The 14,686-nt window shown below is 40.7% G+C and overlaps 1 protein-coding gene across 1 annotated transcript in view; it reads left to right on the top strand.

Annotated features, from left to right (window-relative positions):
- The window catches only part of RHOT2 (ras homolog family member T2), a 390,839-nt gene that overhangs the window by 147,218 nt on the left and 228,935 nt on the right, over nt 1-14,686 (top strand). Inside the window, 2 exon segments of the mRNA XM_053694715.1 lie at nt 770-875; nt 2,223-2,343. Of these exon segments, the coding sequence (XP_053550690.1) occupies nt 770-875; nt 2,223-2,343 (227 nt within the window).

Genomic DNA, 14,686 nt, shown 5'->3' with positions numbered 1-14,686 from the left:
CAAGTAGCAGGCATGTTTTATGTTAACTTTACCTCACTCTTGTCAAGTAGCAGTCCTGTTTTGTGTTAACTTTACCTTACTCTTGTCAAGTAGCAGTCCTGTTTTGTGTTAACTTTACCTTACTCTTGTCAAGTAGCAGTCCTGTTTTATGTTAACTTTACCTCACTCTTGTCAAGTAGCAGTCTTGTTTTATGTTAACTTTACCTCACTCTTGTCAAGTAGCAGTCCTGTTTAATGTTAACTTTACCTTACTCTTGTCAAGTAGCAGTCCTGTTTTATGTTAACTTTACCTTACTCTTGTCAAGTAGCAGTCCTGTTTTATGTTAACTTTACCTTACTCTTGTCAAGTAGCAGTCCTGTTTTGTGTTAACTTTACCTTACTCTTGTCAAGTAGCAGTCTTGTTTTATGTTAACTTTACCTTACTCTTGTCAAGTAGCAGTCTTGTTTTTGTTAACTTTACCTTACTCTTGTCAAGTAGCAGTCTTGTTTTATGTTAACTTTACCTTATTCTTGTCAAGTAGCAGTCCTTTTTTATGTTAACTTTACCTTACTCTTGTCAGTCCTGTTTTATGTTAACTTTACCTTACTCTTGTCAGTCCTGTTTTATGTTAACTTTACCTTACTCTTGTCAAGTAGCAGTCCTGTTTTATGTTAACTTTACCTTACTCTTGTCAAGTAGCAGTCCTGTTTTATGTTAACTTTACCTTACTCTTGTCAAGTAGCAGTCCTGTTTTATGTTAACTTTACCTTACTCTTGTCAAGTAGCAGTCCTGTTTTGGAAACCCTCTGGCACCTCAAGCACTAGAAGATGTTAAAATGGTGGTGAGGAAGAATACAGCAGATGGCGTACAGGAAAATGGTCTGACACTAAACGGTACGGGTTGGGAAAGACCTAATAAAAACCTAGCACTTACCACACATATCCTATTCTCTTCTGCATTAATTACATTTCCACCTGCATTGGGTTTAGTTCTAATTACAATAAAACCAGCTAATCATTGTATAGAAATTTTTATTTCTAATGGCTATTGTCATGAAAACGGAGATAATTATTATACATTTTCTTCAGCATGAACTTTGTTGATTAGACGTACTAGTTCAATGCATTCCTAAGACACATGCTATAAATGAAACCGACACAACTCTGTTGCTGCAAGCAGTTTATGGTATAAAGATTTTTTAAAACCTGAATGACTTCCTAATGTGTAAATAACTTAAAGGGTTATAATACCCAAATGTTTAAACACTTGAAAGTGATGCAGCATAGCTGTAAAAAGCTGACTAGAAAATATCACCTGAACATCTCTATGTAAAAAAGAAAGATATTTTACCTCAAAAGTTTCTCAGTAGCCACATCCCATTGTAAAAGACTTCTAAGCAGCAAATCAGTATGTCTGTCCTGGGACAGCGGAAGGAGCGAGCTTTTATGCACACTCATCTTATTTCCCTATTCAGTGTAAGGAAGTTTACAATGAAATCTCATGAGAGTTAAGTGAGATCTCATGAGATCACAGTAAAAGAGTTCATGACCTCAGCACTATTGATGCTGATTGGCTGCTGTTCATTTCTTTCTTTCTTTTTTTTTTTTTATTACCTGCAGCTGAGCAGCAGCTGAGTATAACTTTTTACACAGAAAACTTACTCTGCTGAGCTGAGGAGATTGTGAGGTAAAATATTTTCCTTTTTTACATAGAGATGCTCAGGTGATATTCCTGTCAGCTTTTTACAGTTATGCTGCATCAGTTTCAAGTGATTTAGCATATGAGTATTATGTCCCTTTAAGTGGACTGGAGTCGACTGTAACATATGTATAATTTAGTAAGATTAGGGGCTTAAAGGGACATTAAACACTAAATACATTTCATGTGTCTCCTTCTAAGCACGGGGTGCTGCCGTTATGGAACTTAGTGTACAATGCAGATATCTGAAGGAGTTACTGCACATGTGCAAACACATCAGCACTATAATGCAGTGAAACATAGATTTCAACATGGCAGCCCCCATAACTAGAGGGCAGGTGGGGCTTTACCTCAATACTATGCTTATAAAATGTATTTAGTGTTTGTCTCTTTAAAATGCATTATTGCTCCTTGTGGTTGTGTTATTTGTAGAGACAGTATCTCTAATAAATTAAATATAGAGAAAAATGACCAAGTGACTTATGTTTACTATATGTCTGTCACATGTCTAAAATAGTCTTCCTGCTACCTAATTCACACAGGCTTCCTTTTCCTCAACACCCTTTTTATCCAGCGTGGGCGACACGAAACCACGTGGACAATCCTGAGGCGGTTTGGATATGATGATTCTCTGGAACTTACAGATGACTACCTCTACCCCCCCGTGCGTAAGAGTAATAAAATCTTTGTGAAATCTCTTACATGCCTTAGTTCTCTAGCATTCCCCATGCCAGAGGATCGGCGGGTTGCCCCCCTTCAACCCCCCAGGCGGATGGAAAAAAAAATTGTGTAGATGGGTGGCATTACAGTACATCGGGCTTTACCCACAGCCGATTGGGTAATGTCCGTTTTACCTGGGTAATCCTTGGATATCTATAAAAATATATATATATATATATATATATATATATATACAGTAAGAAAGAAAGACAGAAAGAGAGAAAAAGAGAAATAGAGAGAGAGAGCTCTAGTGTGTATATATACAGTTGTGCTCATAAGTTTACATACCCTGGCAGAATTTATGATTTCTTGGCCCTTTTTCAGAGAATATGAATGATAAAACAAAAACTTTTCTTTCACTCATGTTAGTGTTTGGCTGAAGCCATTTATTATCAATCAACTGTGTTTACTCTTTTTAAATCATAATGACAACAGAAACTACCCAAATGACCCTGATCAAAAGATTACATACCCTGGTGATTTTGGCCTGATAACATGCACACAAGTTGACACAAAGGGGTTTGAATGACTATTAAAGGTAACCATCCTCACCTGTGATCTGTTTGCTTGTAATTAGTGTGTGTGTATAAAAGGTCAATGAGTTTCTGGATCCTTGCATCTTTCATCCAGTGCTGCACTGTCGTTTCTGGATTCTGAGTCATTAGGAAAGAAAAAGAATTTTCAAGGGATCTGTGGGAAAAAGGTAGTTGCACTGTATAAAACAGGAAAGGGATATAAAAAGATATCCAAGGAATTGAGAATGCAAATCAGCAGTGTTCAAACTCTAATCAAGAAGTGGAAAATGAGGCGTTCTGTTTGATAACATACTGCATTCATTTTTCCATCAATTCTGACCAAATTTCCTGTGCCTTTGTAGCTCACACATCCCCCAAAACATCAGCGATCCACCTCCTTGTTTCACAGTAGGAATGGTGTACCTTTCATCATAGACCTTGTTTACTCCTCTCCAAATGTAGCGTTTATGGTTGTGGCCAAAAAGCTCAATTTCTTTCATGTAATTAGCAAGAGTCCATGAGCTAGTGACGTATGGGATATACATTCCTACCAGGAGGGGCAAAGTTTCCCAAACCTCAAAATGCCTATAAATACACCCCCTCACCACACCCACAAATCAGTTTTACAAACTTTGCCTCCTATGGAGGTGGTGAAGTAAGTTTGTGCTAGATTCTACGTTGATATGCGCTCCGCAGCAGGTTGGAGCCCGGTTTTCCTCTCAGCGTGCAGTGAATGTCAGAGGGATGTGAGGAGAGTATTGCCTATTTGAATACAATGATCTCCTTCTACGGGGTCTATTTCATAGGTTCTCTGTTATCGGTCGTAGAGATTCATCTCTTACCTCCCTTTTCAGATCGACGATATACTCTTTTATATATACCATTACCTCTACTGATTTTCGTTTCAGTACTGGTTTGGCTTTCTACAACTTGTAGATGAGTGTCCTGGGGTAAGTAAGTCTTATTTTCTGTGACACTCTAAGCTATGGTTGGGCACTTTTTTATAAAGTTCTAAATATATGTATTCAAACATTTATTTGCCTTGACTCAGGATGTTTAACGTTCCTTATTTCAGACAGTCAGTTTCATATTTGGGATAATGCATATGAATAATTCAATTTTTTCTTACCTTAAAATTTGACTTTTTTCCCTGTGGGCTGCTTCATTTTATTGCGTCATTCTTGGCGCGGACTTTTTTGGCGCAAAATTTTTTTTTCTGTTTCCGGCGTCATACGTGTCGCCGGAAGTTGCGTCATTTTTTAATTTTTTTTGCGCCAAAAGTGTCGGCGTTCCGGATGTGGCGTCATTTTGGCGCTAAAAGCATTTAGGCGCCAAATAATGTGGGCGTCTTTTTTGGCGCTAAAAAAAAAATATGGGCGTCTCTATTGTCTCCACATTATTTAAGTCTTATTATTTTATTGCTTCTGGTTGCTAGAAGCTTGTTCACTGGCATTTTTTCCCATTCCTGAAACTGTCATTTAAGGAATTTGATCAATTTTGCTTTATATGTTGTTTTTTCTATTACATATTGCAAGATGTCCCACGTTAACACTGAGTCAGAAGATACTTCTGGAAAAATCGCTGCCTGGTGCTGGATCTACCAAAGCTAAGTGTATCTGCTGTAAACTTATGGTATCTGTTCCTCCAGCTGTTGTTTGTACTGATTGTCATGACAAACTTGTTAATGCAGATAATATTTCCTTTAGTACTGTTACATTACCTGTTGCTGTTCCGTCAACATCTAATGCTCAGAGTGTTCCTGATAACATAAGAGATTTCTCCTGTTAAGTGTAGTCAGTCCACGGGTCATCCATTACTTATGGGATATTAACTCCTCCCTAACAGGAAGTGCAAGAGGATCACCCAAGCAGAGCTGCTATAATAGCTCCTCCCCTCTACGTCACACCCCAGTCATTCTCTTGCACCTAACTAATAGATAGGATGTGTGAGAGGAGTGTGGTTATTAAATTCAGTTTTTTATTTCTTCAATCAAAAGTTTGTTGTTTTAAACAGCACCAGAGTGTGTTGTTTCTTCTCAGGCAGTATTAGAAGAAGAATCTACCTGAGTTTGTGTATGATCTTAGCGGACGTAACTAAGATCCATTTGCTGTTCTCGGCCATTCTGAGGAACGAGGTAACTTCAGAACAGGGGACAGCGGGCAGGGTTCACCTGCAAAGAGGTATGTTGCAGTATATTATTTTCTAAGGAATGGAATTGACTGAGAAAATACTGCTAATACCAATATAATGTAAGTACAGCCTTAAATGCAGTAGTAGCAACTGGTATCAGGCTGTTATGTATGTATGTTGGCACTAAAGTATTTCTGGGGAATGGCACTTCACTAAGAAAATACGGTATACATATAAATTATAGCCTTTCTGCAGTGATAGCGACTAGCAACAGGCTTTTATTATTATTTCATATATTTAAAACGTTTACTGGCAGGTTAATCGTTTTTCTCTCTGAGGTACTTGGTGAAAAATTTATGGGCATTATTTTCCACTTGGCTGACGTTTATTTTGAATAAAATCAGTTTACTGAGCTTCCCCACTGCTGTATTATGAGTGGGAGGGGCCTATTTTGGTTTTTTTACTACGCATTAAAATTCAGTCACAGTCTTCCTTATTCTCCCTGCATGATCCAGGACGTCTCTACAGAGCTCAGGGGTCTCCAAAACTAGTTTGAGGGAGGTAATCACTCACAGCAGACCTGTGAGACTGTGCTTTGACTGTGATAAAAACGTATTTATTTTATTTGTTATTCGTTTTTTGGTATTAAGGGTTTAATAATCCATTTGCTAATGGGTGCAATCCTTTGCTAAATTAATGCATTTCATGTGAAAAATTGATTGCTATAACTAAAACCGGTTCATTGTTATCTCAATGTGACAGTTTTTTTTGTGTGCTTCTTAAAGGCACAGTAACGTTTTTTATATTGCTTGTAATTCATTTGAAAAGTATTTTCCAAGCTTGCTAGTCTAATTGCTAGTTTGTTTAAACATGTCTGACACAGAGGAATCTCTTTGTGCAATATGTTCAAAGGCCAATGTGGAGCCCAATAGAAATTCATGTACTAATTGCATTGATGCTACTTTAAATAAAAGCCAATCTGTACATGTTAAGAAAAATTCACCAGACAACGAGGGGGAAGTTATGCCGACTAACTTGCCTCACGTGTCAGTACCTGCATCTTCCGCTAAGGAGGTGCGTGATATTGTAACGCCAAGTACATCAGGGCGGCCATTACAAATCACTTTACAAGACATGGCTAATGTTATGACTGAGGTTTTATGTAAATTGCCAGAACTTAGGGGTAAACGAGACCACTCTGGGGTGAGAACAGAGTGCGCTGATAATGCTAGGGCCATGTCTGATACTGCGTCACAATTTGCAGAACATGAAGACGGAGAGCTTCATTCTGTGGGTGACGGATCTGATCCAAATAAACTGGATTCAGACATTTCAAATTTTAAATTTAAGCTTGAGAACCTCCGTGTATTACTAGGGGAGGTGTTAGCGGCTCTGAATGATTGTAACACGGTTGCAATCCCAGAGAAAATATGTAGGTTGGATAAATATTTTGCGGTACCGACGTGTACTGACGTTTTTCCTATACCTAAGAGACTTACTGAAATTGTTAACAAGGAGTGGGATAGACCCGGTGTGCCTTTCTCACCCCCTCCTATATTCAGAAAAATGTTTCCAATAGACGCCACCACACGGGACTTATGGCAAACGGTCCCTAAGGTGGAGGGAGCAGTTTCTACTTTAGCTAAACGTACCACTATCCCGGTGGAGGATAGCTGTGCCTTTTCAGATCCAATGGATAAAAAGTTAGAGGGTTACCTTAAGAAAATGTTTGTTCAACAAGGTTTTATATTGCAACCCCTTGCATGCATTGCGCCTGTCACGGCTGCGGCAGCATTCTGGTTTGAGTCTCTGGAAGAGACCCTTGACACAGCTCCATTGGATGAGATTACACACAAGCTTAAAGCCCTTAAGCTAGCTAATTCATTTATTTCTGATGCCGTAGTACATTTAACTAAGCTTACGGCTAAGAATTCCGGATTCGCCATTCAGGCACGCAGAGCGCTGTGGCTAAAATCCTGATCAGCTGATGTGACTTCTAAATCTAAATTGCTTAACATACCTTTCAAGGGGCAGACATTATTCGGGCCCGGTTTGAAAGAAATTATCACTGACATTACGGGAGGTAAGGGCCATGCCCTGCCTCAAGACAGAGCCAAACCAAGGGCTAGACAGTCTAATTTTCGTGCCTTTCGTAACTTCAAGGCAGGAGCAGCATCAACTTCCTCTGCTCCAAAACAGGAAGGAACTGTTGCTCGCTACAGACAAGGCTGGAAACCTAACCAGACCTGGAACAAGGGCAAGCAGGCCAGAAAACCTGCTGCTGCCCCTAAGACAGTATGAAGTAAGGGCCCCCAATCCGGAAACGGATCTAGTAGGGGGCAGACTTTCTCTCTTCGCCCAGGCTTGGGCAAGAGATGTCCAGGATCCCTGGGCGTTGGAGACCATATCTCAGGGATATCTTCTGGACTTCAAACTTCTCCTCCAAAAGGGAGATTTCATCTTTCAAGGTTGTCAACAAACCAGATAAAGAAAGAGGCGTTTCTACGCTGTGTACAAGATCTTTTACTAATGGGAGTGATCCACCCGGTTCCGCGGTCGGAACACGGACAAGGGTTTTACTCAAATCTGTTTGTGGTTCCCAAGAAAGAAGGAACCTTCAGACCAATATTGGATTTAAAGATCCTAAACAAATTCCTAAGAGTTCCATCTTTCAAAATGGAAACTATTCGGTCAATCTTACCCATGATCCAAAGGGGTCAGTACATGACCACAGTGGATTTAAAGGATGCCTACCTTCACATACCGATTCACAAAGATCATTACCGGTATCTAAGGTTTGCCTTCCTAGACAGGCATTACCAGTTTGTAGCTCTTCCCTTCGGGTTAGCTACTGCTCCAAGAATCTTTACAAAGGTTCTGGGTTCTCTTCTGGCGGTACTAAGACCGCGAGGAATAACGGTAGCTCCGTACCTAGACGACATTCTGATACAAGCGTCAAGTTTCCAAACTGCCAAGTCTCATACAGAGTTAGTACTGGCATTTCTAAGGTCACATGGGTGGAAAGTGAACGAAGAAAAGAGTTCTCTAATGCCACTCACAAGAGTTCCCTTCTTAGGGACTCTTATAGATTCTGTAGAAATGAAGATTTATCTGACAGAGGTCAGGTTAACAAAACTTCTAAATGTTTGCCGGGTCCTTCATTCCATTCCACACCCGTCAGTGGCTCAATGCATGGAGGTAATCGGCTTAATGGTAGCGGCAATGGACATAGTACCCTTTACACGCCTGCATCTCAGACCACTGCAATTGTGCATGCTAAGTCAGTGGAATGGGGATTACTCAGATTTGTCCCCCTATGCTGAATCTGGATCAAGAGACCAGAAATTCTCTTCTATGGTGGCTCTCTCGGCCACATCTATCCAAGGGGATGCCCTTCAGCAGGCCAGATTGGACGATTGTAACAACAGATGCCAGCCTGATAGTTTGGGGCGCTGTCTGGAATTCCCTGAAGACTCAGGGATCTTGGACTCAGGAGGAGAGTCTCCTTCCCATAAATATTCTGGAATTAAGAGCAGTTTTCAATGCCCTTCTGGCTTGGCCTCAGTTAGCAACTCTGAGGTTCATCAGGTTTCAGTCGGACAACATCACGACTGTGGCTTACATCAACCATCAGGGAGGGACAAGGAGTTCCCTAGCAATGATGGAAGTCTCAAAGATAATTCACTGGGCAGAGTCTCACTCTTGCCACCTATCAGCGATCCACATCCCAGGCGTGGAAAACTGGGAAGCGGATTAACTAAGTCGCCAGACTTTTCATCCGGGGGAGTGGGAACTTCATCCGGAGGTCTTTGCCCAAATACTTCGGCGTTGGGGCAAACCAGATCTGGATCTCATGGCGTCTCGCCAGAACGCAAAACTTCCTTATTACGGATCCAGGTCCAGAGACCCGGGAGCGGTTCTGATAGATGCTCTGACAGCACCTTGGGTCTTCAACATGGCTTATGTGTTTCCCACCCTTCCCGATGCTTCCTCGATTGATTGCCAGGATCAAACAGGAGAGAGCATCGGTGATTCTAATAGCGCCTGCGTGGCCACGCAGGACCTGGTATGCAGATCTAGTGGACATGTCATCCTGTCCACCATGGTCTCTACCTCTGAGACAGGACCTTCTGGTGCAGGGTCCTTTCAAACATCCAAATCTAATTTCTCTGAGGCTGACTGCATGGAGATTGAACGCTTGATTCTATCAAAGCGTGGATTCTCGGAGTCAGTGATTGATACCTTGATACAGGCTAGGAAGCCTGTTACCAGGAAAATTTACCATAAAATATGGCGCAAATACTTGCATTGGTGCGAATCCAAGAGTTACTCATGGAGTAAGGTTAGGATTCCTAGGATATTGTCTTTTCTACAAGAAGGTTTAGAAAAGGGTTTATCCGCTAGTTCGTTAAAGGGACAGATCTCAGCTTTGTCCATCCTTTTACACAAACGTCTGTCAGAAGTTCCAGACGTTCAGGCTTTTTGTCAGGCTTTGGCCAGGATTAAGCCTGTGTTTAAGACTGTTGCTCCACCATGGAGCTTAAACTTAGTTCTTAACGTTTTACAGGGTGTTCCGTTTGAACCCCTTCATTCCATTGATATCAAGCTGTTATCTTGGAAAGTTCTGTTTTTAATGGCTATTTCCTCGGCTTGAAGAGTCTCTGAGTTATCTGCTTTACATTGTGATTCTCCTTATCTGATTTTCCATTCAGACAAGGTAGTTCTGCGTACTAAACCTGGGTTCTTACCTAAGGTAGTCACTAACAGGAATATCAATCAAGAGATTGTTGTTCCCTTCATTGTGTCCTAATCCTTCCTCAAAGAAGGAACGACTTCTGCACAATCTGGACGTTGTCCGTGCCCTGAAATTTTATTTACAGGCAACTAAAGATTTTCGACAAACTTCTTCCCTGTTTGTCGTCTATTCTGGACAGAGGAGAGGTCAAAAGGTTTTCGGCTACCTCTCTCTCCTTCTGGCTTCGTAGTATAATACGTTTAGCCTATGAGACTGCTGGACAGCAGCCTCCTGAAAGAATTACAGCTCATTCTACCAGAGCTGTGGCTTCCACTTGGGCCTTTAAAAATGAGGCCTCTGTTGAACAGATTTGCAAGGCTGCGACTTGGTCTTCACTTCACACTTTTTCCAAATTTTACAAATTTGACACTTTTGCTTCTTCGGAGGCTGTTTTTGGGAGAAAGGTTCTTCAGGCAGTGGTTCCTTCCGTGTAAAGATCCTGCCTGTCCCTCCCGTCATCCGTGTACTTTTAGCTTTGGTATTGGTATCCCATAAGTAATGGATGACCCGTGGACTGACTACACTTAACAGGAGAAAACATAATTTATGCTTACCTGATAAATTCCTTTCTCCTGTAGTGTAGTCAGTCCACGGCCCGCCCTGTTTTTTATGGCAGGTCTAAATTTTAAATTATACTCCAGTCACCACTGCACCCTATAGTTTCTCCTTTCTCGTTTGGTTTTCGGTCGAATGACTGGGTGTGACGTAGAGGGGAGGAGCTATATAGCAGCTCTGCTTGGGTGATCCTCTTGCACTTCCTGTTAGGGAGGAGTTAATATCCCATAAGTAATGGATGACCCGTGGACTGACTACACTACAGGAGAAAGGAATTTATCAGGTAAGCATAAATTATGTTTTTGTTTCTAAATCCATTGAGAAGGCTATGTCTGTTATTCCTCCTTCTAGTAAACATAAAAAGTCTTTTAAAACTTCTCATTTTTCAGATGAATTTTTAAATGAACATCATCATTCTGATTCTGATATTGGTTCTTCTGGTTCAGAGGATTCTGTCTCAGAGGTTGATGCTGATAAATCTTCATATTTATTTAAAATGGAATTTATTCGTTCTTTACTTAAAGAAGTCCTAATTGCATTAGGAATAGAGGATTCTAGTCCTCTTGATACTAAATCTAAACGTTTAGATAAGGTTTTTAAATCTCCTGTAGTTATTCCAGAAGTTTTTCCTGTCCCTGATGCTATTTCTGAAGTAATTTCCAGGGAATGGAATAATTTGGGTAATTCATTTACTCCTTCTAACGTTTTAAGCAATTATATCCTGTGCCATCTGACAGATTAGAATTTTGGGACAAAATCCCTAAGGTTGATGGGGCTGTCTCTACTCTTGCTAAGCGTACTACTATTCCTACGGCAGATGGTACTTCCTTTAAGGATCCTTTGGATAGGAAAATTGAATCCTTTCTAAGAAAAGCTTACTTGTGTTCAGGTAATCTTCTTAGACCTGCTATATCTTTAGCGGATGTGCTGCAGCTTCAACTTTTTGGTTAGAAGCTTTAGCGCAACAAGCAACAGATCATAATTCTCATAGCATTATTAATCTTCTTCAACATGCTAATAATTTTATTTGTGATGCCATCTTTGATATCATTAGAGTTGATGTCAGGTATATGTCTCTAGCTATTTTAGCTAGAAGAGCTTTATGGCTTAAAACTTGGAATGCTGATATGTCTTCTAAGTCAACTTTGCTTTCCCTTTCTTTCCAGGGTAATAAATTATTTGGTTCTCAGTTGGATTCTATTATCTCAACTGTTACTGGAGGGAAAGGAACTTTTTTACCACAGGATAAAAAATCTAAAGGTAAATTTAGGTCTAATAATCGTTTTCGTTCCTTTCGTCACAATAAGGAGCAAAAGCCTGATCCTTCACCCACAGGAGCGGTGTCAGTTTGGAAACCATCTCCAGTCTGGAATAAATCCAAGCCTTTTAGAAAACCAAAGTCAGCTCCTAAGTCCACATGAAGGTGCGGCCCTCATTCCAGCTCAGCTGGTAGGGGGCAGATTACGTTTTTTCAAAGAATTTGGATCAATTCCGTTCACAATCTTTGGATTCAGAACATTGTTTCAGAAGGGTACAGAATTGGCTTCAATATAAGGCCTCCTGCAAAAGAGATTTTTTCTTTCCCGTGTCCCAGTAAACCCAGCGAAGGCTCAAGCGTTTCTGAATTGTGTTTCAGATCTAGAGTTGGCTGGAGTAATTATGCCAGTTCCAGTTCTGGAACAGGGGCTGGGGTTTTATTCAAATCTCTTCATTGTACCAAAGAAGGAGAATTCCTTCAGACCAGTTCTGGATCTAAAAATATTGAATCGTTATGTAAGGATACCAACATTCAAAATGGTAACTGGTAAGGACTATCCTGCCTTTGTTCAGCAAGGGCATTATATGTCTACAATAGATTTACAGGATGCATATCTGCATATTCCGATTCATCCAGATCACTTTCAGTTTCTCTGAGATTCTCTTTCCTAGACAAGCATTAACCAGTTTGTGGCTCTACCGTTTGGCCTAGGCAACAGCTCCAAGAATTTTTACAAAGGTCTCGGGTGCCCTTCTGTTCTGTAATCTGAGAACAGGGTATTGGTGGTATTTCCCTTATTTGGACGGATATCTTGGTACTTGCTCAGTCTTCACATTTAGCAGAATCTCATACGAATCGACTTGTGTTGTTCTTCAAGATACATGGTTGGAGGATCAATTTACCAAAAGAGTTCATTGATTCCTCAGACAAGGGTAACCTTTTTAGGTCTCCAGATAGATTCAGTGTCCATGACTCTGTCTTTGACAGACAAGAGTACGTCTAAAATTGATATCAGCTTGTCGAAACCTTCAGTCACAATCATTCCCTTCGGTAGCCTATGCATGGAAATTCTAGGTCTTATGACTGCTGCATCGGACGCGATCCCCTTTGCTCGGTTTTCACATGCGACCTTCTTCAGCTCTGTATGCTGAACCAGTGGTGCAAGGATTACACAAAGATATCTCAATTAATATCTTTAAAACCAATTTGTACGACACTCTCTGACGTGGTGGACAGATCACCATCGTTTAGTTCAGGGGGCTTCTTTTGTTCTTCCAACCTGGACTGTAATTTCAACAGATGCAAGTCTTACAGGTTGGGAGCTGTGTGGGGGGTCTCTGACAGCACAAGGGGTTTGGGAATCTCAGGAGGTGAGATTACCGATCAATATTTTGGAAACTCTCCGTTCAATTTTCAGAGCTCTTCAGTCATGGCCTCTTCTAAAAGAGAGATCGTTCATTTGTTTTCAGACAGACAATGTCACAACTGTGGCATACATCAATCATCAAGGAGGGACTCACAGTCCTCTGGCTATGAAAGAAGTATCTCGAATTCTGGTATGGGCGGAATCCAGCTCCTGGTCTAGTTTCTGCGGTTCATATCCCAGTTATAGACAAATTGGGAAGGCGGATTAACTCAGTCGCCAAACGTTACATCCGGGCGAATGGTCTCTTCACCCAGAGGTATTTCTTACAGATTCTTCAAATGTGGGGACTTCCAGAAATAGATCTGATGGCCTCTCATCTAAACAAGAAACTTCCCAGGTATCTGTCCAGATCCAGGGATCCTCAAGCGGAAGCAGTGGATGCATTGTCACTCTCCCTTGGAAGTATCATCCTGCCTATATCGTTCCGCCTCTAGTTCTTCTTCCAAGAGTAATCTCCAAGATTCTGAAGAATACTCGTTTGTTCTGCTGGTAGCTCCAGCATGGCCTCACAGGGTTTTGGTATGCGGATCTTGTCCGGGATGCCTCTTGCCAACCGTGGACTCTTCCGTTAAGACCAGACCTTTCTGTCGCAAGGTCCTTTTTTCCATCAGGATCTCAAATCCTTAAATTTAAAGGTGTGGAGATTGAACGCTTGATTCTTAGTCAAAGAGGTTTCTCTGACTCTGTGATTAATACTAAGTTACATGCTCGTAAATCCGTATCTAGGGAGATATATTATAGAGTCTGGAAGACTTATATTTCTTGGTGTCTTTCTCATCATTTTTCCTGGCATTCTTTTAGAATTCCGAGAATTTTACAGTTTTCTTCAGGATGGTTTGGATAAAGTTTGTCTGCAAGTTCCTTGAAAGGGACAAATCTCTGCTCTTTCTGGTTCTTTTCACAGAAAGATTGCTAATTCTTCCTGATATTCATTGTTTTGTACAAGCTTTGGTTCGTATAAAACCTGTCATTAAGTCAATTTCTCCTCCTTGGAGTTTGAATTTGGTTCTGGGGGCTCTTCAAGCTCCTCCGTTTGAACCTATGCATTCATTGGACATTTAAATTACTTTCTTGGAAAGTTTTGTTCCTTTTGGCCATCTCTTCTGCCAGAAGAGTTTCAGAATTATCTGCACTTTCTTGTGAGTCTCCTTTCTGATTTTATCACCAGGATAAGGCGGTGTTGCAAACTTCTTTTAAATTTTTACCTAAGGTTGTGAATTCTAACAACATTAGTAGAGAAATTGTGGTTCCTTCATTATGTCCTAATCCTAAGAATTCTAAGGAGAAATCATTGCATTCTTTGGGGATGTATGGTTAGAGCTTTGAAAATATTATGTTGAAGCTACTAAGAATTTCAGAAAGACTTCTAGTCTTATTTGTTATCTTTTCCGGTTCTAGGAAAGGTCAGAAGGCCTCTGCCATTTCTTTTGGCATCTTGGTTGAAATCTTTAATTCATCATGCTTATGTCGAGTCGGGTAAAACTCTGCCTCAAAGGATACAGCTCATTCTACTAGGTCAGTTTCTACTTCCTGGCGTTTAGGAATGAAGCTTCGGTTGATCAGATTTGCAAAGCAGGCAACTTGGTCTTCTTTGCATACTTTTACTA

Source organism: Bombina bombina, chromosome 11, assembly GCF_027579735.1.
Source record: "Bombina bombina isolate aBomBom1 chromosome 11, aBomBom1.pri, whole genome shotgun sequence".
Taxonomy (NCBI): domain Eukaryota; kingdom Metazoa; phylum Chordata; class Amphibia; order Anura; family Bombinatoridae; genus Bombina; species Bombina bombina.
This window is presented reverse-complemented; position numbering and strand designations above follow the sequence as displayed.